Consider the following 26,972-nt stretch of genomic DNA (forward strand, 5'->3'; position numbering starts at 1 on the left):
CAGTATATGATTTATTTCTCGTTATTTTATTCTGTTATTACTTTTTAATTTTTATTTTTAAGTGTCTGTTCAAAGCATTGGGGCGGCACGGTGGTGTGGTGGTTAGCACTCTCGCCTCACAGCAAGAGGGTTGCTGGTTCGATCCCGGGCATGGGGGCCCTTCTGTGCGGAGTTTGCATGTTCTCCCCGTGTCAGCGTGGGTTCTCTCCGGGCACTCTGGCTTCCTCCCACAGTCCAAAGACATGCAGATTGGGGACTAGGTTAATTGATAACTCTAAATTGTCCGTAGGTGTGAATGTGAGCGTGAATGGTTGTTTGTCTCTATGTGTCAGCCCTGCGATAGCCTGGCGACCTGTCCAGGGTGTACCCTGCCTCTCGCCCGATGTCAGCTGGGATAGGCTCCAGCCCCCCCGCGACCCTCAAGAGGATGAAGCGGTTAGAAGATGAATGAATGTTCAAAGCATTGATCAATAAACACAACAAGTTGCTGAATCTCAATATGTTAGACTGTCAATCAACGTGCCAGTCTGCCGGCTAATTATGTACTGCATCAGCGTGGTTTTTCTGTGGGCATTGGTCTAGATGTTTCTACGTGTCTGACAGCCCCAGGTTTGCAGCAGTTCTCAGTTGGAAAAACAAATTGCAGTCTATGTGATTTTGCACTGTCAGGTCCTCTGTGTGTGTGTGTGTGAGAGAGAGCTTATATACTGTGTGTGCAGGAAGAAAAGCGCGCAAAATGGACAACCATACCCTGAGAGAATCTGTGTTTGTGTGTATGTGTGTGTGTGCGTGTGTCAGAGATGAGAACATGAGAACAAGATTGTGTGAGTGTGTATGTGTGAGAGAGAGAGAGAGAGAGAGAGAGAGAGAGAGAGAGAGAGAGAGAGGGAGAGAGGGAGGGAAAAACAGACAGCCTTGCTGCTATTTTCTGGGGCAGGCTATCAGGCAGCGAGGCAGCAGGGAGGGATAATAACAGAAGCTGTTACATTCTTGTGGTTTCTCTGATTTCAGCGTGAGGCAGGGGGCTGGCTCTGGCTGACTCACGGCCGCTCTGTTCCCTCTCCCTGCCTCAGCCTCTATGCCAGCATGGAAGCTACCAGCAAGAAGACAATGCGTGACATTTCTTGGACACTTTAATGTATGACACATTAATTACAGGACTATGAATCTGTGCATGTTTTAGTGCCTCCTGCTCAAGCATTAACCTAGCAACTGATTAACACTGGCTAAGCTACGACTGTGAGCAGTGGCAATCATTTTACTTTATAGTTTGTTAGGTTTGTTCCCCAGGCCATGTAAGGGCCAATTTCACATGCTGCAGTTTAAGACTGGCCCTTATTTAGATATTAAATAACCTGGTTGTGTTTCAGTGCAATCACAGTGTATTGAATTTTTAAAGGGGTTGATAAATTGCCAACAACAACAATAAAACAGCAATAAAATTCTATAAAAACTTAGCTGTGTATGCTGGTTGGAAGTGAATGGCATGCCTTTGTGCTGATGTTTAATAGGAGCAAGGTGACTAAACCAAAGCATTTAGAGTGATTTCACAGAAAGAGTTTGGATTATGACGAGAGCACGTGTTCATCTGATTAAGTATGTAAAGCGCTAAACTGGTTCACTGACTTCTGGACACTGGAGTCTAGATAATCATGACGTGGAAACATCAGGGTGTATTTGATATGGTCAGAACTAGGGCTGCATAATGTATTGTTTCTGTTGTTGTCATCGTCATGTCAACTTGAGTGATAAACACATCTTGAAAGACGAGTTCAATTTTGGACTCGGGGGCTTTTTGAGTCAGTTGAAAGAGAGTGTCAGTAGAATAGATTGTAACTTTGTTTTTGGTGGTTTCTAGGTTGAGATCAGTGTTACTTCTGTTACATAAAACAATGTTGGAAGTGATTTGCCATTTATTTTCTACATCAGCTAGCAATTTGTTGTATTTTAGCGGTATATTGAAAGCTGCAGAACTGAGTACCAGGCCTGTCACAATAATTATGTTATCAGCTTATCGTAAGATTTATGGACATGACCTTAATTATTTTTGCTAACCTCGATATTGCCTGTTGTATTTACGTGCATATTTGTTTACATAAGAATGTCGCCAGCATTTTAGCCAACATGATGGCAGAATAAACAGCAGGGTTTTCCTGACCATTGTAAGACTTGGGCCCAGCAATGCTACCTTTTTTTTTTTTTTTTTTCGCTCCACCCCTGCCCACTTGCACAAGTCTGAAAATAAAAATAAAATAACACTTAAAAGACGGCACAGTGTAGCTTACCTGTAGCCAGCAGCTGCACTTTAGGATAGTTGTTAGCTTGCTAACCACCAGCAATGAGCTAAAAAGTCCATCGTTCGTAGTAATGGTAACGGTTAGGAACGCTTCCATCGGTACCATCCACAACTTTTTGCAGTGGAAACAGAAAAAAGTGTATCGAACTGAACCGTACCGTACCATACTGCCCTGTGGAAACGGGGCTTTAGTCACAAGAGGCATCACTTGATGTAGTTTTGGTTGGCTGAATTTTCTATTAAGTCTCAAAGCAATTAATTTTGGGCTACTTCTATAAATGTAATATCATTTATATATATACATTATTGTATATATACTTTTTTCAAAATATTTGAAATATTTTTTCCATATTAAAATTCCAATGGCTAAATATTCCTAAGACTTAAAAGTTTGTGGCTCTTTGCATCATTATGTTACGACATTATCATTCTATCAGTTTCATAAAATGGTCTCAAAATGATAATAATATCGCTTATCGCAACTAATTTTGGTCAATATATCACCCAACAAAAGTAGTTATGGTGACAGGCCTATATATCTGTTTATTTTATCATCATCACCATCAACCATTGTTTATTCAGGGAAAATTGACTGAGCATTAACTTCATTTACAGCAATGCCCTGAGTTCATTATTGCAGGCAATATTGTTATTGCGATATTCAGCAATGCTATCCCATATTGCATATGGCATATTTTCCTAATATTTTTCAGTGCAGGTCAGAACCTTAAATAGCCTTAAAGATGTGTACAGTTTAGATGTTTCATGGAACTAGTTGAAAGTGAAAAAGGTGAACATAGCATAGCTATTGGACAGTACATATAAACATACTGCACTAATAAATGTTGCTCTACAGCCAAAAATTACAACATAAAAACTGTATGGGCCCATACACAGTAAGTGTGCATCTGTTTCTGTCTTGTGCTCTGTGGCTCTCAGTGTCATATTCAGATTTCTATACTCTACAACATTACCGATATACTGCGTACTGCGATGTAACAGCATTATTCTGAAGCTGAATCTGTTTCATTGGTTCATTTAAGCCCTCATTTAGGTCTGGGGTTGCACTAATCTACTTTTGTAAGATCAGATTAATACAGAACAGGCTAAATCAAGCACCGTTTAACCCTTGTTTGTGAAACCCGGTTTGAGGCTGTATCAGGTCAGTGCTGCAGAGGAAATGCCAACTGCTTTGTAACACTATCACGAATACATAACCTTTACTGACCTACATATGTAAGCATATAAAGCCACAAAGAACATGGAGTTTATGCTTATTACAGATGTAATGCTGCAGAATATGGAATCAACCCAACAGCAGTTGCTTAAAGTTTTCTAATTTCTAGTTTTGATAGTATTTTTGTACAGGAAAATATTCTCATTTGGAGAGGCAGGGTGTTGAATTTTGGAATGTTTTGATCATGTGTACAGCAAAGCCATTGTTACTGTTAGTATAAGTTATATAAACCACAACATTATCGTCTGTACTTACGGCAATATTTAAGCTCATGCTTATTAGGATGAGGCGTGCAGCACAATGCTCTGGCCGAAGTCAGGCAGGTTGGAGTCATCATTCGGATATGCTGCAGCATATTATTGTCACACTGTATAATGTATCATAAATGCACCACTTCTGTGAGAAAAAGGCAGTGGGAACTGTGTCAGGACTCTAACAGTGCACTGTGCCGAGTGATGCTAGCAGAAATGAACTTAAAAGGCATGATGCTGGGAGATGTGTATCAGCTGTTTGAGTTTAACACACGCACCTTGGTATTTTGAAGCCAACTGAGGCCTTGAAAGGGATTAATCTAGACACACATTTCTGCCCTCATTCCTCAGGACAATGCAAAAAAAAAAAAAAAAAAAAAAAAAGGCGACTAAGTGCTGTCTCTGTATTTTTTCACCAGGAGCTAACTTTATTTTCTACAGCGTGGAAACATTGTACAGGCTGTGTGAGGTGATTGTCAGGTGGGCCCACGCTTTCCTGTTTTGGCCCTGTTTACCAACCACAGTGTGTTCCACCCACTTCCATCTCTTCATCTTCACCTCTTCATACAACCAGTGGTGCAGAGACATCCCCTAACACCTCTCCCACACACATGCTTCTTGTTACATGAGCTATAGATACATTAGATCAAACTGTTTAATCCTCAACTCCACTCTTGAATCGCCTATTAAGTTTATAGATTTTTTATTCAGATAGTTTACAGGTCTTCTATCTTGAGCATTCACAGTACTGCTAGCCACACGCTGTTTCTCACAACCTAAAAGCTGTCACTTGTAGGCTTGAACCGCAGCAGGTCAAAACCACGCTGCCATCTGACAAGTAAAATGTGACATAAAAAGCAATGCGGTAGACCAAACACATGTTGAACCCTGGCAGCCGTACATCAAACTGTGGGTTTTCTGATAGAAGTCACAAGCAGACTATCGTTTGTTTCGAAGAGATCACCGTTGATATGATTCTGACTTAAAAAGATGGCGATCGACACAAACCGACATGGAGAGAGAGAGAGGTGTGGCGTGGTGTAAAACTTGCTTCAGGTTTCCTGAATTATGCATCAAGCAGAATCCCTTTCATCAGCAAAATAGAGCAGACTCTGTAAGCCTACAGTATGTCCCATCCATGGGCACACACACTCAAACACACACTGGCCACAGCAGGTGCGGCTCTGTAAAACACGCTGAAGGCAAAAACTGTTTCTCTCTGAAGTGAACATTTGCGCTGACGGCATTGAGACAGTTAATTTTTAGATGTTTTGAAGCAGCAAATGTTGTGCATGAGTTTGTGTGTGCGGCTCTGTAAGCATGTGGGTGCAAGTGTGAATGAAACAGAGTGTGTGATATGATGCTGTACTGTGTATAGATCTAATGTATACACGTTTGTATTTTTGATCGTATATGAGAAGCGATTTGTCCGTCCTCACAGTGTTGTTAGATATTGTAGGGTTAGGACTCAGTGTTCAGTTGACATCTGTGTGAAGGGTAGGGTTAAGTCATTGCAAATGTGTGTATATTGCATTACCATAACCCACTATACATTTCTGTCCAGAGGTAGGAACCCTCTAGATGTATCCAGGCGGGGAATTAAACTGCTATCTCTAGTTTCCCACTGGTTTGCTTATATTTTAGTTTCTTCTGTGCATCATATTGTGTGATTCAATGACTTCATCATGTTTGTTAATTGTCTATAACACCAATAGGCCTACAGATTACGCTGTATTGTGATTTTTCCCGCAGAGACCTTGAAAACTCATTGTTAAAATGTGAAAAATGAATCAGGCAAATCAGGAAATGTCTTTACAGTGCCTGAGCTGGTGACCTTTCAGAGGCGATGCGGCATTGATATATGCACATATTTTAGCAAAACTTCGATCAGTGGCAGGAGGTGCAGAGTTTCCAGGAAAATCCTTGTTGTATTGCCTCTAAAAGATTAGGCCGATGATAAAAGCCTTTTCCCAGTACACTTTCCTCAACAACTGCTGCCGATCTCTCATTTTAAATGTCAACCTTGGTTTAATTCTGTTTCTCAGCAAAGAGCAAGAATAGAATATCCGAGGCTTCTTAGAAAAAAGGCTGGAGCAGCGTGTGAGGGGAGACAGGTAATAAACGTGATGGGTTGAAATTTGATGAGATGACTACTGATTGGTTTAGTGTTTGAGTATCGCAGCCTGAACAGCTATAGCTTCTAAGAATAGGAATACAGGGTTATCCTGAGGGTGCAGGGGATTAAGGAAATCATGTAGTCATCATGACTGTGTCACATGCTGCCCTGTCTTCGTCTTTTTCTAAGAGACGGACAGACTTTCTTCTTGTGTATATTCCTCCACACTGAAAAACCACTGTATAGAGTAACACTTTGAGTTGTTTGACCATATTAACAGTTATTTGCTATTTTCCAGAGAATCTAGAACAATTCTCTCCACTTTAGCTGCTTTCACATGATCAGCATCAAAGTTCTTAAAGCTGCGTAATTCCAGTCTTATTTTTAATGGTCGGAGTGTTGACCCTCGAACCAGCAACTGCTCAAGAAAATCACAAAGCCCTTTACACTTTGACCTGTTTTTAAAAAGACCAGCGAACAAGTCTTGTCAGATGAAAATCCCTGAAGTTAAAGCACATCAACCTACAAAACTACACCTACAAAAATGTGTTAAAATGTCACAATTTTAAACCAAACATGGAATTTTTTTGTGCAGAATTCTAATCCTTTTCATTAATATGGAAGAATCTATGTATTAATAAGTGTATGTGTGGTTGCCGGATCACCTTGGTTACTGTTTTCACACATGCACACACACACTTTTAATAAGCTCAAACAATTAAGATGTAAAAGAGCCGAGATCAGTGCTCCCACACACATGAATATGTATGTGTATGCTTGTGCGTAAGTGTGCATTGTTCTTTACGGTGTGTGGTCACAAGGGAGCATTTACACTGCAGCGATGATGAGAGGCTGATTAACTTAGTGCTTATTGATCCTACACACTGTTAAACACACAGTCAACCGCTTCCTGAGAGCGGTGGTTAAAGAATTTGCAGATTACAACTTATTTTCACGTTCAAAGTAAAGTCTAATCTTATTTCCCTCCGTTTAAAATAAAAGGTTAAGCATTATACAAAAAAATAACTGACAACAACTCACTAAATAGAAGTTAACGATTAACATTTATTGAAAACAATATTCTTTAGGAAAATAAATCTTCACAAAACCATATTTGGGCGAGAGGATGGAGCTGTGGAGGAGCGAGGGATGGATGTGACTGAGAAGCCGAGGACACTATCGGCAGACAGCCTGACATTTAAAGCAGTCCGCCTTTAATTATGCGTAACTTTAAGCCTTAATAAAATGCAAACGGCTTGGCAATATTTAAATTCACCCCCCATACAGTTGCCATGAATGTTAAAATTTGCTATACAGACCAAAACCATTTTTGTACCAGGCTGTAAACGTGTTTATTTCTGCTGTAAAGTTGGGTATTTTAACATGAGGGTCTATGGGGATTGACTGGCCTCTGGAGCCAGCCTCAAGTGGCCATTAGAGGAACTACAGTTATTGGCTCTTTTGTGTTGGCTTAATTTTCCAGCTCTGGAGGTTGCCGCTTGGCTAAAATGCTTAATCAACTAGTCAACTAATGGCAAACATCTTTATCCTTTATCAGAAGAAAAACTCCATGTACTACAGGTACAAAGAGAGGGTTAAAGCAGAAGCACTGACTGAATCACAGCTGTGTTTCTGAGTGGTGAAAGAGGACAAATGTCAGTGTTTGATACTTATTGATTATTCTTACCTCACCTCAACTACTTCCCCAGAAATGGTCCAAGGTCTAAATACCTGTTACTAGAAATACTGGCAATAATTCACTTGATAATATTGAAATACAAACATTATTTTTTTCTGTCAGGTGCGAGCAAATGTGGCTGTAGTCCTGAGTTATGTTATGCCACTACCCTAACCCATAGCAGCATGACGGCCTCGCAGCAGGGGGGGTGTGCTTGGTGCAGAACACCTGGCCTCCCTGCTGGTGGGGCAGGAATGTGCAGGGTTGAGGTGGATGCGGGTGGAAATTTGCAGCGTGCTCAGAACACGACCCCTGCTAACATTTAAAGGTGCCAGCGTCAGCAGGAAAGGGAAAAAATCAGGGGAATGTGCTGCTTTAATCAAACCTGCATCTCTGTTTCTCTGCTTTCTGTTTTTCTGTGTGTGTAGCTATGTGTGTGTGCTCGAGAGAAGAGGGCCTCTCTTGTTATATAAATGAAATAACACTGGCCCACATCTCTCACATTTTCAATCTGTGTGTGCAGTTAAGCTTTCTCATTTGAAATTACTGTAGTTTCTGTCCGACTACATTGCAATAATGGTAAATAATATGTTTAAAAAAACTGTGTGTGAAGCCTAGATATTATTTTATTCTGCTCAGATAGTCCATTAATCCAGGAAAAGTTGACTTCTACTGTTACCTTGCTTTTTCTTGTTGAGGACCCTTGTGCAGCTTAAATTAATTAAGGTACTATAAAAGCCCTGAAGCAAATAAATCTAGAAAATGTCTTTATAATAGCTGTCACCTGTAAAGAGCAGTTCACTGCTGCAGAGGTGGTTACAGGTTTCTTACCTGTTAGAATAAGCTTTGTGAGATGATTTAGAGAAGTGCAAAAGCTTTGAGCTGTGAATCAAATCAATAATTTAACCAGCTGTGTTTTGTTTGTGTAATGTTTGTCTCAATAGTCAGACTGTCGGTTGATTTTTTTACCAGGACTCGTGTTGCACAATACAGCCTGAATACCTTTACATGTAAAAGTTGGATGTTACACAAAACTGCCGCTGGACAGCAAAACAGGAAACACTTTATAATCTGGTGGTTTCTGTCAAGACGGATGTGTGGCAGTGCCAGATAAACGTGTAAACAGCACCAGAATATAAACATCAGTTGAATTTATATTTATCATATTTGTTCTGTGAGGTGCTCACCAAACTTACAGAGCAGCAAGTTGTTTCTTGCAGTGTTAGCTGAAAGCAGGAAACCCTTACAAATGTGGGTTTTCTCCACCGCTGCTAGCCAGCCGCCACGGTGACATTTGTGCTATATGTAAATTCACACCATCAAGCGAAGTCAACATGTGCGTTTACATATCCTGCGGACAAACCTGGGTGTGGGTTCTCTGTGTTTTTTTTCACAATGGTTATGATCAAAATGCTGGTGAGATAATAAGGCAAAGGTTTTTACGCTACGGTTTTCTTTCTTGGATTACTGGTCAATGTTAAGATTTAAGTGAGGGACAGTCTCTGAGTACAGTAGTGTACATATCACGTTCCTGGGTGTTTTTATAAGCACCCAGCAGGTTTGTTTCTTACTCTGTTTTGGGTCATTTGAATGAATTACTGGAAGCTTTAAAATCTCTAGTTTCTACATTATTGTAATGTGAGCTGAATGTTGTCTTGTAGACATGGATGATTTACTGAACAGGGCTACCAAGCACAGACCCAGGGGCCTGAAGTGTTGGGGGCTGCCTGGCCTTCACCTGCGAAATGTAACTCAGAGTAACACGTACTAATACAGGGAGGAGCTCGAAAAGGCCACAAAGAGACGCAAAAGAACTGCAAAGAGACAAAAATCACCTATCAAAAGGGAAAAACTACCAAATAAGAAGATGAACTTAGCTCAAAGAGGCACAAGACAACAAAATAAGAGGTAAAACCACCACAGAGACTGTGTGTCTTGCCCCTGTGTAAGAGAGGTGGTGGAGCCGCTGCATATCTGTACCCAGGGGCCCATTGTCTTATAATCTGCCCATGCTTGTAGATTGAGAACCACAATTGTAAATCCTGTCCTTGTAAAGCATGTAATTAAATACCCTCAGCAGTTTGAGCAATAGTAGTTGCCAGGGGATAACGATTTTGTGGAGGTCACATTGATTAGAGGAATGTGCTTCTAGCCAGAGGGTGCTTCAACAGAAGACGTTATATATAGGGTGAATGTAGTTGCCTCTCCCCGGGTTCGTCCACCTGTAGCCGTTTGTAACCACATTCTGTGCAGTGGTAAACCAGTCAGTAAGGCCTCATTTAACTCCTTTCACTTCCTGTGTTTTACTTGTGTGTATTTCTCCTATACTAAAACATAGCAACCATTGTTTTGCAACTTTTCTCTCTTCCAACATGAAGAAAAAACATATTAATTCAAGTGCGTTCTGATCTTAAAAGCTGTAGAATGAGTCTAAAGAAATGTTATGACGCTGTTTGGGGGCTGAAGAAATCTCCATGTGCATTAATCCGCCTCCTCGGCTACAGGAAATGCATGTTGGCAAGGTCAAGAGGGAAAGAGAGAGTGGTGGAGCGGGGACAACTCATGAAAAGAAAGGTAGAAAATGGAGAAGAGATGTTTATATTGGAGGTTGGGGGAAGCAAGGTGATAGGAAATAACTTGCTAATAAGCAGGCGTAAAGGAGAAAAAGGTGCAAGGAGATCAGATTGGAGTGGCGAGAAGAACACAGAAGCTAATAAGGGCGAGAGGGGAGAAAAGGAGGATGTGGATATTGTGACGGTGTGATGCATCTAGAGGAGATGAGTGCGGCGGTGACATTGACCAGAATGAGCTGAAAAGAGCTCCTGCAGAAAATGACTGTCAGGCTCCATTATCCGTATCTTTGATTCAGTAGGAATCTCTGCGACAGGTGTTGGGTTTTATGAATGGCTCTGTGTGTGTGTGTTTGTGTGTAAGTAAATGGCTTCTCCCTGGCACTGATGACTATAATTTGCATAATGGACTCACGGGCCATACTGACAGTTAAAGACGGGAAGAGAGGAGAGGGAAAAGACAAGGAAGGAGAAAAAAAGCAAGGCTGTGATCAGGGAAAGAGAGGTAGGGCTTCTCTCATGTTGTGGTCCAGTCAAAATGAGATCTGACACTTGTTTTTCAAATCCTAGAATTTGAGAAAATTAGGATGCTAGGGTTGAGTTAAAAATGTGTCATTGTGCTGGACTGTTTAAGGCAGCTCTCCTTTTACATCTGCCTGTGTCGAATTTTCACAAGAGACTTGTTGCCTTGTCCAACAGGTGTAACTAATAACATGATTAATCACTGCATTGAACCGCAGTAATTGCCGGGCCAAAGCCTTTATTAATGATATTAGTTCCACCTATGCCTTAACTGCTATAAGCTAAGGTGGCTGATATAAAGCAGACTGTTCTCATTTACTGTTCGAACTTATACCTAAGACAAATAATGCACTGTAATTTGCATATAGCCCACATAATAGTAACCAGGATGCTGTGATCACGTGACCCATGTGCTGCAGGCTGTCCTCCATTGGATAGGAGCAAAAGAGGAGCATGTTTCTTGTTACTTCAAGTGTACCTAACGTGATGATGCCCAATGACAAATCTTTTTCTAAACCTAAGGTAACCAAACCGGTAGGAGTGCTAACTAGTGAGATATCTTACGGACCATTGTACCGTTGTATAAAGAAACAAGAGTGCTCTGATGGGAATAAAGGTATCAACATGGGTAAAAATAAATATAATGTTCATTGTATACCAATAAAATGTTTCTTTTGTCACTGCTGTCCTAACATAATCTAGTGCCATCTAGTGGTGAGAATTACAGATTGCAACTAGCTGAAACTTCTCCCAGTTAGATTTCCTTCAGTAGTCATTGTTCAGGAAGTTTCCCACAGAGGTCTCTTCTTCTCCAAAACAAACAGACCAGGGGAATTTAAAGTGGTCAAAATACTAAATAAAAAAGTTTCACGTTACAAATTTATGTTCCTCCGTTGCTTGTTTGGCCAGTCAGAGATGGGCTGCTAGCCCAGCACGTGCTAATGTATGCTCAGTTTTTTCTTCATATAACTTAAGATCCAGATGTTCAGGAGGTTTTTGGCAGGAGACGAAATATCCGCAGAGGTCTTAAATGGCCCCAGTGATTAAAACCAACAAAAACACTGAATAAAACAGGTTTACCTTAAAAAAAAAAAAAAAACTGTGTTTTTCCACCACTGCTTGTCGTGGAGGGGCTTTCAACTACAGTGGCTGATGCAAAAATGCAAATGACCCCATCTAGAGCCAGTGTTTGGTTTGTCCATCCTGGGCAACTGTGGACTAGGACCCGCTCCCTATGTAGATACAAATGGCTCATTCTAAGGTAGCAAAAATGTATACCCCTAAATCCTACACTGACCCTTAAAGGGGAAAATATCCTAAACTTCATATCTTAATATGTAAAATACATGATGTAACAAACATGCTAGAAAGAGTTTGGGAACGACTGAAATAAAAAGCTGTAATAGATGTCATTCATATTGCCCACCTCTAAATCCTTCAACTTTTAAGCTCACTGATTGACTCACCTAGTTTGACCCTTGTGGCATTCAGTTGGATAACATTTACTGTGGGTATATTTTACTTGCAGTGGCATCGAGCCTCTGAAAATACCACAGAAAACCTGGTGAATCAGCCCTGTTGTGTGTAATGGGAGTTTTCCAAACTGCAGGTCTTAAGATCTAATGAAAATGACAATCTAAAGCTTTTAGTTGTCAACCAGTTACCACTCTTACCAGCAAATAAATAAACTGTCACACATGTTGATGGTTTAATTTGAGTTTGTATGATAGAGTGAGTGATTAAGAAGGGGCTCTGCTGGAAAAGATGTGCTACACCTAAACACGACACCCTCGTTAGTGACTGTTACCAAGGATTTTATCGTCTCTGTATTAGAGGTTGACCAATAATGGATTTTTATTTTTATTTACAGAACAAATACACAACAGTACAAATGGAGCATACCATCTTAAATGTACCATATGGAGTGCTCATTATAAGCATACATGAATTTCTTTTTTACAATTCATCTCCGAGTCCAACCAGAATGAAAAGTTGCTGCTCTTTGCAGTCAAATATTTGTGTCAAAGTGACTTGAATGAAGAAGAACATTTACTGTCGTAGCATGTTTTTATTACTTATTACTAAGGGCGGCAAGCAGCTGAGAACTGGACTGTCTAGTTTTTCTAATCAATGCAGTCGGGCCAGCTGACTCAGGCTTTTCATTCATGCACTTGAAGAAGCAGTTATTCCATGAGGGTTCAGTAAAGTTCAAGCAGAGGTTTGCAGACATCTGCAACTCTGAGTTGCGATGAACTGGAGACGAGAGATGAGAAACCTGACTTGACATTCTCCTATAAACATAATTTGAGTGACTTATTTACACTAGCTCTTTTTAAAACTTGAACCCCACATGTAATAGATTTGTTCTAATACCATTATCGTAAATGCATTTGATACTGCCTAAAATGCTGGATCAACTATTGGTGAGCGTGAGTCTATGCACTGATCCGATACCATGTGATTTATTAATAACCTTAAAAGTGGTTTCACACCCAGATAAAACAGGTGTTTTCCCGGAAATCAGTTCTTCTTCTTCTTCCCCTTTAAAACCATAGCCTACACAGCAAGTTGCGCTGTGCAGCCACTGGCAACTGTTCCAGAGCAGAGACGAAGAATTGATTTGTGGAAAATAGTGTGATGTTAGGTGTTATCAAGAATCGATTTGTAGTAAATAGTGTAATGCTGGGTGTTAGCAAAATGGCAGCAATTTTGCAGTCCTATGGCGTCCATTCTCTGTTAATGTTTTACAAAAGCTTGAAGCCATGCCATACAGCAATGATAGCAGTTATTTCACATCCATACAGGGTTAGGATCAGAATTTAATATCGGCCAAAATGCAAGTTCAGACATGGGAATAGGTGTGGGAAATGAAAAAAATATGGGAACATCCCTGCTTTCTAAACCATGTCATTGTAATGAGGTCATGTGTGGGACTTTAAACTTGAACCAAAAAAGTAGGTCGAAAGTAGCTCTAATGGATGATTACAATGCAAGTTTTGAGTAATAACTGTAATGCCATTTTTTTTTAAATGTATTGCATGTTTGTTCTGCAATTTTCTCACCCCCAACCCTTTTTATTGTATTTTCCTGCTATTGTCGTATTTTATGCAGGTACTAGTTTGGCAGCAGACCAAGAGAAACACTTTGACTGCAACATCAACATCAAATCAGAACTTTCTTTATAATTTTGAGAAAAACTTGTCTCTTCTCTTCTCTTCTCTTCTCTTCTCTTCTCTTCTCTTCTCTTCTCTTCAACTTCAGCAATCACATTACAAGGTGCACTGTATGACTTTACCATCAGCCAGGGCTGCACATGGCTATCCCTAAAGGAGGTCAGAGGTCATTTGCTGCCCACATTCCTTAAGCTGCAACTTCCCTGGTACTCCACCTCCCCCCTGTGCAGACACATTTTCAGTGCTTTGTTTGAATCTGTCAGTTAGACACACACACACACACACACACACACACACACACACACACATGAAACAGCACTCTGTCGACTGTTGTTGCTGCCCTACATAAAATAAGTAGAATTAAAGGGATCATTGGGGGGTGGGGTGGGGTCGGATGTGAGAGGGGGAGGAGGATGTTAAGTGCAGGGAAAAAGGGTGCGAAGCCAAACATTGGGAGGAAAAGGGGTTGGCAAGTTCAAACAAGGGCAGGTTTAGGGGTCTAAACAGGGACAGGTAAAGACGTTAAGAGGATGGGTGATTGTGCTGTTTGGGTGCAAAGGACAGAACGACCACGAACAGGAAGTTGGTGTTTTTTTTTAATATAGAAGAACAGCCTCCCTGGCTTAATACCAAGCATACCTCTTGGTGTTTGAAGACAGAATACCTGCAATGTAACATCAGGTTAGATCAGGTGGTGTCATGCCGATGCAGACCTCCACTCTGTATATGGTGCATGTTTCATAATGTTCTTATTTAAATGTTATCTAGATCTATGAGGACTTTAAAGTTGTTTTTTTCAATCATTTATTATAAAAACTCGCAGCAGTCACAAGCCGTCTGCAAACACACACACACACACTGGCACACATCTGTAATTGACCACCTGTTTGTCTGTGGCCTAGTTTCTGCTTTATGAAACACTGTGGAGCAGCGATGTATAATTCCTCTGGGATTCCTAACTGCTATCCTCTTATTTCAATTGTTTTAAAGCAACACAAAGGGACAGAGAAGCCATGCATAGCGTGCCGTTTTAGTTTCTTTTGAAGAAATTGGGGGGTATAAATAGAAATGTATGGGGCAAATGAAGTTCATTAGTTGTCCCATATTTGAACTGGGAAAGTATGCAACTTTTCCTTTGAAGACTTTTGTTCTGTTGGTATAAATAAGAAATGTGGGGAGAATCGTAGTTCAGTAGGTAGTGTTTGGATAACTTTTACTGTTGTGCTGCTGTGTTTGTGTGAGCAACTATATGTCCTGATTCGGTGGAGCTGTGATCCACAACCTGATTTTGATCTTAGATAACGTGTGTGTTTCTGTATGTATGTGCGGGTCAACGTGTTACAGCGGAAGTGTTCATACGTGTGTGTATATGAAGGGCGGGTATTGCTGTGTACAGACGGAAAGGCTCCAGGACCGTCTGTGATTGCAATAAGCTGAGAGGGCCAGAGGAGCCCACCACTGAGGGAAGCCTTAGGGTCAAGACGCACACACACACACACACACACACACACACACACACACACACACGCGTGCATGCATACACATGCACGCTCCTGCCTGTTTGTAAGCTCTGCTGACTACAGGAAGCAATAATGGTAGCGTGCTTCCGGAGTTCCGGAGGCTTCTCTCAGGGGAGTGTGGCTGCCCTGTCCAGCTCAGCAGAGCAAAACTGAAAAGAAACACAGCAGAGCAGAAAATTATAGAACGTCGAGAATAGAACCGAGTAAAAAAGAAAACGATACCATAGACCAGGATCATGAAGAATACAGTCGAACAGGACAGAAATAATAGAATGAAAAGTATAAATGAGAATGACATTAGGATGTAGAAAAACAGAGCAAACACTACATTACACTAAAACAGACTATGTAGCAATAGTTGGTGTCAAAATCATCAGAACAAAGCAAGTGAGAAAAAAATGCTCACACAATTGTTTGCGCCAAGATAAAGTAAAAATAATTCAGCTTTTGTCGCAGGCTTAACAACAAGCCTGGGCTTTTTTGACAAAATCAAACATCACAATATATTTTAGAGAAAACCTTGCTAACATTGTGACAATGTCGGTGCTTTGAAAAGATGTTTATACATTTTTATAATTGAGATAATTAAAAGTCACAGGCAGAGGTGTTATTGGGAAGGAAATGTGATTAAATGGTTGCACACTACAGAGATGATCCAGTCCTGCGGTTCGTGGTCTTTAAATTGTCTTCAGCTGGATGCCAGAGAAATGTTAGGACAGGAAGAGAGCGGGGAAGGCGAGGCAGCCTGTGGAGAGAGTCTGTGTGTCAGGCCTCATCATCTATGTACCCTGTAGCTGTAGCACAGTGTGAGCCAGTGATAGGAGAGTGTCCCTCTGTCCTTCCTTCCTTCCTTCCTTCCTCCCTCCCTTCCTTCCTTCCTTCCTTCCTTCTGCATGGCTTGATCCCTGCTCTCCTCTCCGCTCATCTCGCTGGTTCATTCGCTCTGTTTCCCAAGCTGACATTGCTGCGGCTGGCGTCAGTGTGGGCTGCGTCACAGCAGCAGCATGCATGTTCTGCCTGTGTGCTTGCATGCATTTGTGGCTGTGCATGTGGCTATACTTGTGCATGTGTGCTTGATTGTGTGCGTGGTTGTCCTGTTGGCAGTCAGAAAAGTGTATCTCACCAGGATGACCTACAGCGTGATCATCATCGGGGCTAGTTAAATATTACCTGCTAGCTGTCAAACACTTGGTTCTACCGGGGCTGCACAATATTGGAAAAAACTGACATTGCAGTATTTACTTTTCCAGGATATATATTGCTAATGAAAAACTACATGACTTTTCACCAGATGACTTGGAATAGCTGTACTTGGAAAGATTTAAGCATGCAGTGCCTGCATGTCCCTTATTAGCAAATGAACTCTGTGTATCCAAGAACCCTTAAATCAAAGTCAGTTATGTTATATCAGACAGACTTCTGCTGTAGAGTAGAGTTACCCGTTTGACTCCAGACTATAGTTGGGGATCTTCGGTTTCTAACTTGGTTAGCTTTAGCCTAGCTCGTAGCTGGTAGCTTTTGCAGGTGACAACGTTGCATTTTTAACCTTTTTTTTTATAGTTAATACACTGGAATCTGAGTTTATCTAGACATGTTGTGCTGACTGTTGTGGCTTGACTATCCATTAGGCCTGTCACGATAACTACTTTTGTTGGACAGTATATTCTCAGGGAAACAAATGGGATAAGCGGTATTATTGTCATGTTGAGACCATTTTATTTCACTAATATAATTATAATATAATAGCATAATGATGCAGGTACATCCTTTCAAAAGCCACAAACTTTTAATTCATAAGAATATTCAGACATTGGAATTGCAATATGAAAAAAATTCAACATGTTTTTAAAATAGTAGTAAACACTGGTTAATATACAAGAAAATTATAGTACACTTTATAGTAGTAGCCCAAAACAACTGATTTTGAGATCTAATATGAAATTTGGCCAATAAAAACAAAATCAAGTGATGTCCCTTGTGACTAATAGACAAGCTTTGCAAAGCTCCGGGTTACCTCCATATTCTAGCAAGTGTGTTCCTGTGGAATGGATGGCCTGGAAGCTGAGTGGTTTGCTGGTGGGTTTACAGAGTAGAGTGTAAAACTATAAACCACAGACTTTTTTGCTCATTGACAGTGGTTGGCAAGCTAATGGCTATTGAAACTGTGCCTCTTCTGCTCAAAAAGTGCAGCTGCAGGCTACCAGTGAGCTACACTGTGTTGTCTTTGAAGTGTTATTTGTCTTTGCACCCTGACAAGTAGGTGAGGGTGGAGAGAAAAACAGGGAGAATTGCTGTGCCCAAGTCTTACAGTGTAATGGACCGGGGACATCCTGCAGTTTATTCTGGCATCATGTTGGCTAAATTGCTGGTCACATTCTTAGGTAAACAAACAGGCACGTGAACAAAACTGGTAATACCAAGGTCAGCAAAAGGATCAAGGTCATGTCCATATATCGCACAATTAGTTGATAACATGCTTATTGTGACAGTCCTACCATCAATGAAAAGCATGCGCTTCACTGTGTCTGGGGTGCCTGATACTTTTCTACACACACAAACAGGAGAGTATCTCTTCACATAACAAACCCCACCAGACTCCGTCATATACACACATCACCCACAAGGCCACCTGTCTTATAGTGGAAGGCTTGGCCGATAAGAACCATGCAACTTTTCCTTTTGTGTCAAGCACCAAAAAGTTGTAACATGACCTGTTTGAGTTAATATGCCTTACTTGTTAGATGCTGAAATGATATATCGTGCAGCCCTATATCCTACTCCTCCTGTAACAAAGCTTAGTAGCATCTCTTTGTCTTGTTAGCCCCTCCCTGCCTGATAAATGCTTACATCTTGAAACTCCATGTCCCCAGTTTGTTACGCCGACCTCGGTTTCGCCCAGGAAATTGTTAGCGGAGGTGTTAAGCGCTGTCACCCTGCTGAGCTGAATCAGACAGATGCATCACGTATTGTGATGAGTTCAGTTACCTAATGAGAACATCTACTATTACCTCACTCATTATCTATGTTGTGTTATGTACACCTCTGCACTTTCCTTGTGTAGACTAATGATGTATTTTATAACGGTGTAAGAATGTCTTTCTTCTGATGTTAGTGGGGGAGGTCTTATTTTCAGCCACTGCTATAATACACTGTAAGAAACACGGCAAACTTTCCAGTAAGAATTTGTGATCTCCATGCCCAAACAGAGGTAACACTGGTGACATCATCAGGGGTTATTAATGATATCCTGTGCATGTTAAAACCACAGAAAGATAAGATGTTAAAGAAGAGCTTGAGAGTCCGAAGGTGACAAGGCACACTGTCACTACTGTTAGTAGGGGCCTCAACTGTACATTGGTATGTGCATGTGTATATACACTATGCACACCATGTGCCAGTGGTCATGGGGGTTTGTGCTGATGTGTAGTGACAAGCAGCTCAGACACGTGGAGAGCCCTCCATATATACTATACACACACAAATATGCTCACACAGAGCCATCGTTACAAATACAGCAGCTCTTGATGATGGTGCCGTGACCCTTATGGGGTTATTATGTCTCCTGTCAAGACAGATCGCCAAAGAATAAAAAAAAAAGCAGGAGGCAGACAGGAAGGGCAGAAATGCCACTGCAACGGCATATGTTACCCAACAAAATAGAGAAAAATGAAAACTACACAAAAACAGAAAGAGCTGGCACGTGGGACTCTCAGATGGAGGTTTTTTTTTTCCACGAAGAGTTTTCATCGCAGATTGTTTTACTGAGAGAAGGTGGACAGTCCATCTTAGTTACAGCTATAATGATAACATCTTACCAATATTAAGTTATTAAGTAACATAGTAAAGATGATGAAGTCATAGTAATTATAAGACAATATAAATAGAATATGTATTAATTCTCTAATAATCTACAGTGCCCCAGGAATTTAGGAGTCCTAAAACATGAAAACCAGTTAGCGTTTTAGCACCCCTGGTTCCCTCGTCTTGAAGTCAGTGGGTTTTTTGAGCGAGTTTTTGGTTAGATGCCTGAAATAAGGTCTGTGGTTAACACACGTACAACATAAAATACATCAGGAAATACCCAGCTTGTGAATTTTGAAGCTTTCAGGTGTCTTAAAAAAGGAAGTTGCTAACAAGTGGCTAAAAGAAACTACAGAATGTCATCTTGCTGAACACAGCTGTACAGCCTTGTTTGGTGTCGGCACAAAAGTCATGTGACCAAAGTGTAGTTAGTATATAGCCTAATGTTAGCTTTTACTTCTGGCCATTGCATTTATGCTTAAAATATTCATAAAAGTGGTGTTTATTTGTGAAGATTATCTTGCTGAACAAAACATGTATCATCAACGTTTGTTTGCCACAGAGCTTATGTTCTGCAGTAATCCAAAATCCAATGGAAAAATCCCATAGGCTTATTGATGAGGCAACCAGTGTGACGCAGACTTCTGCGTCGGCCCACAAAAACGTCATCCCTGCAGCATTAATCTCACATTTTTGGAAGCATGCATATTCGCTTTCTTGCGCAAAATTTCACGAGAAAATTAACGCCACTCTCATGTCTGTACACTGAATATGAAGCTACCACCAGCAGCCAGTTAGCTTAGCACAAATTATGGAAACAGGGAGAAAAAGCTAGCCTGGCCCTGTTCAGAGGTAACAAAATCCACCCATGAGCACTTCTACAGCTCACTCATTCACAAGTCGTATCTGTTAGTTTTACCTGTACAAAAGTGAAGCGTATATTTCCCCCAAATTTCTTTCGTTGAGGAATAGATGTATGATATCAGGCTGTAGATGTCAGGCTGGAATCAAAAGTAATACGCTTTTTGGTGAAAAAGGATACATTATTCATACTTATCCCACAGCGTGAAGCTATACTGCAACATGTAAGAGGCCTTTTTTAATTTATTTTTTTATCTTTGATTACTTGGATTTAAGCCACATGCGACCAGTTTGCAATTCCACGGAGATGAGGAAAGTAGTCAGATGCTGCCTCAGTAATAAGGAAGTTTGGTTTGTTGTAAATGGAGCAGCTTCAGATGGAATTATTGTTATTATTTCCACTGATGATGAAATGATAAAATTAAAGTATTATTCAAATTCCTTCTAAATGGATGGTCACGTGTGAAGTTATTAGAATTTAGTGAAAATGAAAATAGTTCAGATTTCATAACTGCTTCTATTAAATGAGGCAGATGAAAGGACTAGATATCCTGATTATTGTGAAATATTCTAAGTAAGCAGTAGAAATATATGATATTCTCTTCTATTAAAGATTGAGCGCAGTTACATTTTGACACAATGAAACATGGACGATTGCATTTTAAGATCTTTTTTTTCTCATTTCATTTCATTTTATAGCAGTGTGTGAGTGATTTAGTGCTGTGCTGCTGTGTAGTTTCCACATCCCCTGGTATTGAATCTGCTGCTTGCCTACTCATTGACATTCTTTTCTCATGAAGCAGTCAGTCTTTGCTGCTCTGCTGTACTTGTACAGGCTTGTCTTGCTGTGTGGCTGCCTTCACTGAGGCAGGAGGGAGAAAAATACATTATGTCGTACTGTACATTGGCTTATTGTGTTCTTTGTGGATGGATTGAGCCTTTTCCAAAGGGGCTTTTCTTACTTAAGCACACCTAGGTTGTCATAAAATATGTGCACATTACAAGAATAGATGCAATGATGGTGTATTTCTTTTCTTTTGCTGTTTCTCCTCTTGTTTCTCTCACTCATCATTTTCTCCTCTCTACTGTGTGTTTGGTTGTTGCAGACCCTGGTAGGAGCGTGATGAGCGCGCGCTTCCACTTGCCTGCTGGCAGATCCTACAATGTCCGGGCGACGGAGCTGGAGCGAGACAGGCAGCACACACAGGTTGTGTGCAACGTACTGCTGCTGGACAACACTGTCCAGGCCTTCAAAGTCAGCGTAAGTACCGCTCTCCCTGGTCTATAAATATCTTAATCTAGATTTTAATATTTCTGAATTTCGAAATATGTGGCAAATGAGAGCATACATTTGTGACCTACATACTGAAGGTTTGACACAAATTACAGGATAAATACTGCATTCTGAAAGAACAGATGTTTTCAAACTGTGAAGCACACCTCCCCAGGGGGGAGCGGAGGGAGAGACGAGAGGCGTGAGCCATATTTTGAATCAAAATTCGTCTTGGAGTTTTAACTCAGTCATATCTGAACATACAGACATGATACACACATTTTTTTATTTTCAGTGTAAATGTGAGAGATATTGTGAGAGAAAATTGAGATATTTGACTTTTTCCACCTTGCCCAGACCTACCCCAAATTATGTGCTGTAGAGCATTATATACCCCAGATCCTGGTCATAATGATAATAGGAGTGTGAAGGGGAGATGGGGGGGGGGTCTCTTTCGGAGTAGAGCAGTTGTCAAAAGTTTTACTGAGGTAGAGCTCAGTGTGTCAGACTTGGAAAACCTCTGTCAGACAAAATGTGATTCGCCCAATAATTAATAAAACTTTAATAATCAACTTCTCATGTAGGGATAGTTTTTCTTTTTTAAAGTTAGGAAACCCATTGAATAACCTCAAACGGACTAATGAAAACCCATCAAAATCACATGGTTGAATTTTTGGTTATACATAAAAAAAAAAGAAGTTCAAAGAGAACATAATAGGTGTGCTCAATGAGCCATGAAGTGACTTAATGTTTATTAAGCCATGAAGTGAGGAGAAAATGAGCAAGCCCTCAAATAATCCTACATTAACCCAAGCAAAACCCCCAAAAGGAAAAACTAGAAATGAGAGCGCCGATGTTGTGCCCCCTCCTCCCTCTCACATCCCTCCCTCCCTTCACTTCTTCCACTACTGTAAATTTCCCCTCAAGCCCACCTCACATTAACTTGAGAGTTGGTGGGGAAAAGGCCTCTGTGTGTCTCTGCATGTCTGCAGACATTTAAAAAGCATCCCACACTGTATTTCTTTCCTGCCATATTGTGACAATACTGTCTGTCAATACTGTGCTCAGACACAGTTGGGTTTTATCCTGTTTTACTCAAGTCACACCTTGAGGGGAAGAGACATAAAGTGTGTGTGTTGTATGTTTTGCCCAAAGCCAGGTGACACGTTGCCTTGTGACTGACATTAGAGTCGTCTGTCACTTAATGTGATAACACATTTCCTTTTCTCTCCCTCGCTCTTTGTGTCTGTCTTTATGTCTCTCTGTCACCGTGTGTGTGATCAGACTTCTGACAGTACGAGTAGGGAAATTCCCTTTGTGAGTCAGAAAATACAATTCCTCTAATAACATCCCCTCTGACAGATCACATCCTGTTGGTGGTGAAGTGTGTGTGTGTGTGTGTGTGTGTGTGTGTGTGTGTGAGTGAGAGTGCATGTGAGCATGTATATGCATGCATGTATAGCTAGAGAAATACACAAAAAAGCACATTATGACTTTATGACTTAAGAGTGGTTACATAATTCTTTATTTTGATGTGAGAGAGAAATGGAGGGCAACCATGTTGGGTTTTGTATGTTTTTGTCAAAAGCTAGCTTGTAGCTGGTTGGTCTGTCTTTTCCTGACTGTCTTTGCTCTTCTGCTCTTTCTGCGGGCCCCTACCAAAAGAACTGAGACACAAATTCTGCGCATGAACTTTGTACATAAAACAAGTTTTGAGGACATCAGTGGTTGAGCCAGAAGGCTAATGATCTGCATCATACATCATGTGTTCTCTTCATGGATGGATAATCAGGATTATCATTTTAGCTAGGGATGTCATTTTTGATTAATTTTGTTTTCGATAATAACCTATAACTAACTAAAAACACAAAATGATGTGAAATTAAAGAGCCATTTTCTTTTGGTCCAGTGCTTAATAAGCTCCTTTCACACTGCTTCTTCAAGGCAGGAATTTCACGCCATTATTCCACCTAACTGTGCTGTGTAATAGGTACAGTTGCAGAATGGGCGGGGCAGATTTGTCTCACATTTAAGCCAGCATCTGAGGTAGTAAGAGTGCCGAAACAATCTCTGTATAAGCAGGACAGCCTCCAGGACGGGATCATGGGCAGCACAGGTGTGACATTTTGACGACATGTTATGCATACCACCGATCACAGGGAGATTTAAAAAGTAGCTGATAGCAGTTAGCAGCTAACTCAAAGAGGAAGAACAGTGGCCGAAAATGCCCTCAAATTAAGAAAACAATGAGGTGCAGGAGGTCCTTGCACTTCGATCAGAGGCCGAGATCAAACGGGACAGTAAATGATTGTTACTGCCATGTTTTGCCGTTGTTATTGTTTACAAAGCGCTGCCAACTTGTGTTAAATGTCATACTAGAGTCTAAAATCACACACTAGAGTGGCATGAGGCTGTTGTTGTTTGGTTCTGTGTAAAAATGCAAAGGCAGCATAAAGACGAGACTTTGTAGTGGCCCTGTGGAGCATATTTGTGTAAAAAGAGCTATTGACTCAATGAGCTTTGGTGCCACATTTCGAAGCGCGATCCATTTAGTGATGGTGACATTTAACAGTTTTGTGTTGTACATGTCTAGCGTTTTATTTCATTTCCTGTTTGCTTTACCGACAGACAGCTAGCTAGCTGCTTTAATGTGCAGAAACAGGGTGCCCACTGCCCACCCTCTAGCTAGCCGTGCTTACGCTGCTAACAGTGCTAACAGCGCTAACAGTGATTGTTGACAAGACTATAAAGGGTTGTGTGGCTCAAAATAAAGTCACTCACTCACAGAGGGGACCTTGGGAGAGACAGGAGAGTGGGCATAGTGTTTCTGCTGCCACACCACCATGGGTTGGGATGGTGGTACCAGTGGTAGTCTTAGAATGAGCAACAACACCAGCAAGCTCCCACCCGACCCAGGTGGTGAGCAATACAGAGCGGCAGCAGCTAGTTAACCAGAGTAGCATGAATACTTATTTAGCTCTGTTGTGGTACAGCAAAGTGCTAGTACTTCTACTAAATTGAAATGTAGCTAAATCAACCTGTAGACAGACATGTGTAACTTGTCAAAAAATTCTTGGCGGTTTACTGATTAATGGTTAACGGTTGACATCCCTAATTTTAGTCATTATTGTGAATTTCTATCTTACACAGCTTCTTTTCTTAAATCTCCCCTCTCCGTTTTCTGTCTTTACATCTCTCACTGCACATTTCTCTCCCTCAGCTTCCTGCTCCAGACCCATTCCCCCCTCCCTGAATCTTGCTGAATGAATGACTCGGTCTCTGTCAGTCTCTCTGTCAGTGTCATTGATCAGACCCCTGCAGCAGCAGTAACTTCCTGGAAAGACAAGCCATCCTGAGAGCAACAATACTTCTATTGATCCTCTCCCTGGCCAACTGGCCTTGATTCTAGCAGAGAGTGAAAATCCAGAAGCAGTCACTTATTGTCATGGGAACCAGAGTGCTCGTGGTGCGGGGGGGGGTTGGGGTTGGGTGCACATGAGGGCTTGTACTGATGATCTTTTAGATGGGAAGTCTTTGGCTGACCAGTATAAAGCAGAATCTGGTGTAGCTCCAAGACGTGATAGATTACAAGAAATTAAAAAGCCCAGCTCTCTACTGACCCACCTCTCTACAAATACAAAAGCCGGGTCAGAAGCAAGATTTATTCAGAGTAAAGTGACATGCAGCAGTAACCATAGTAACCACTACACACCACATAAACATTCGGCTGCCTGCAAGAGCTATTTGGTAATGAAGCACCCCTTAATAATGAGCAAGTAAGAGCAGCGAGAGGCGAATAATCCTGCAGAACAGCTGTAATTTACCGCTGAATGAAACCTCTGAATGAATACAAATGCAAGTTATGTGATTTAAAAACCATTAGCAGGGGGCTTTTTCTAAACCATTTTGTTAGTAACTCCTTCTCCTAAGTTTAACTGATGGCTTTGAAGGCCTTTCGTGTTTTTAGATACCTACTTATTCCTACTTATTGCCTAGTATTCTTCAGCACACTCTACAGAAGCTAGCTGGACATGTTTCCACTTCATGTATTACTTTCCCTTTAGTCATCCCAGACACTTTTTCCTTTAGTACAATCCTAATATGAAAAGCTCCAACAGTTACGTGTTGTCTCTGTGACTGGGTGAGCTTAAACGATAGATAACAGCTGCTCTTGTGTGTTTTGATAAAATTATTTCATTTTAATTATGTGTTAGAGACTTTGTGTAAAAACTGTGGAGAATGGCTCAGCAAATTTGTGTTTGTGTTGTGGGATGGGTGTGTCTGTGGGAGCATTTGGCTCGCTTTCGTTTCTAATTGCAGAAATGGATATTAGTGCGGGTGGAATACACTATGTGCGACTTGTTATTTAGTTTGTACGTTTTTGTGTCCATAAATATGTGTACATTAAGGTGATGATGATTTTTCAAATACAGTCTGAAGGGAGGAGATGCAGCCCCACTATATGCGACAAGAAACATGCTCCCATTCACTGTCTACTGTAAGCGACTGATTTGCTGAAAGCATGCTCTGATACCTGCCATGCAGATCAGGCTGGTGGTGTGACGAGAGGGTGTGACATTTCAAAAAATTCAATCGATACTCACATCAAGACAGCCAATCAAGCTGCAGGTGCAGCCACAAGCAACCAGCAGGGCAGGGAGGACGCAAATTGGTCATGCATAGTGGAGCTACATGACATACAACATACAGCCATGAGCAAACTCAGGTGGATGAAACTTGATAAAGTGTCCAGAAATACTACCAGGGACAACAACATTTCGGGAGCCTATTGAGCCTTGAGCGAGCCGGTTGGAGGTGTGCAAAGTTTTGCCAAAATAAAGCATGTTCGCTGATGCATGGAGCAGGTTAGGATGTCTCTGTTGGGAAACAATGAAACAATCTGCTCTTAGCTTGGTTGCTTGTTCACATTGCGTCCAGTTAGGAAGAGGTGCTGGGGCACGGTTCTGTGGTTGTCTCCTGACTCACTGCTAACCTGACAGCATCTCTCATGTGGTTCAGTTTGTATTTTTCATGGCTAGTATCATACAACACCAGCTGGTTAAACTTGGTAACAGTCGATGTCTCCTCCACACATACTGCTTTGCTAGTGGTTGAGTCACTAAAGTTGAACTCCAAATGTTGCGAAGATGTGACTTTGCTTGGCCACTGCAATGTTTTACTTGCTCTGTCGCTCGCATTGAATGGAAGTGAATAGAAAGCAAGTATTTGCCAATGTTAATTTTGTGCATTTGTGCCCGTGTACTTAAGACAGGCTTTTGAGAAAACAATCTCTGCCAATTATATTGTATGATCTTCATCAGCAGATGGAGTTTTTCCAGTTGTTATGGATTATCAATCAGTCATTTAACCTTGTGATATGATTAAACAACTACTGGAACTTTTTACTGACAAACTAGTCTGAGTGGGCGGAAGTTTGCTGCATAGATCAGCCTCTCATTGGGCGGAACGAGCCACCCACTGAAGTCCCGCCCTACCACCTCCGGTTGTGTAGCAGTTTTCAACCGTTTTCAACATGTCCTTTACTAACTTTTGCGGTGTTTGATCTTGCGGGGATGTAGCCATTTTTCTGCCATGATTCGCGTCCTATAGGCAATATTTTTGTGAGCGTGTTACACCAAAACCTGTTTCCCCCCGCCAATATTTTTGCAAGCGC

General features: G+C 41.1%; 1 protein-coding gene across 2 annotated transcripts in view; it reads left to right on the plus strand.

The window, feature by feature from the left end:
• The window catches only part of ptpn4a (protein tyrosine phosphatase non-receptor type 4a), an 85,513-nt gene that overhangs the window by 11,971 nt on the left and 46,570 nt on the right, over nucleotides 1-26,972 (plus strand). For both annotated transcript variants that reach the window (XM_049594281.1, XM_049594280.1), the window contains one exon: nucleotides 21,132-21,286. In XM_049594281.1, coding sequence (XP_049450238.1) covers nucleotides 21,149-21,286 — 138 coding nt within the window. In that variant the 5' untranslated portion in view covers nucleotides 21,132-21,148. The remainder of the gene's footprint in view (nucleotides 1-21,131; nucleotides 21,287-26,972) is intronic.

Source organism: Epinephelus fuscoguttatus, linkage group LG13, assembly GCF_011397635.1.
Source record: "Epinephelus fuscoguttatus linkage group LG13, E.fuscoguttatus.final_Chr_v1".
Taxonomy (NCBI): Eukaryota; Metazoa; Chordata; class Actinopteri; order Perciformes; family Serranidae; genus Epinephelus; species Epinephelus fuscoguttatus.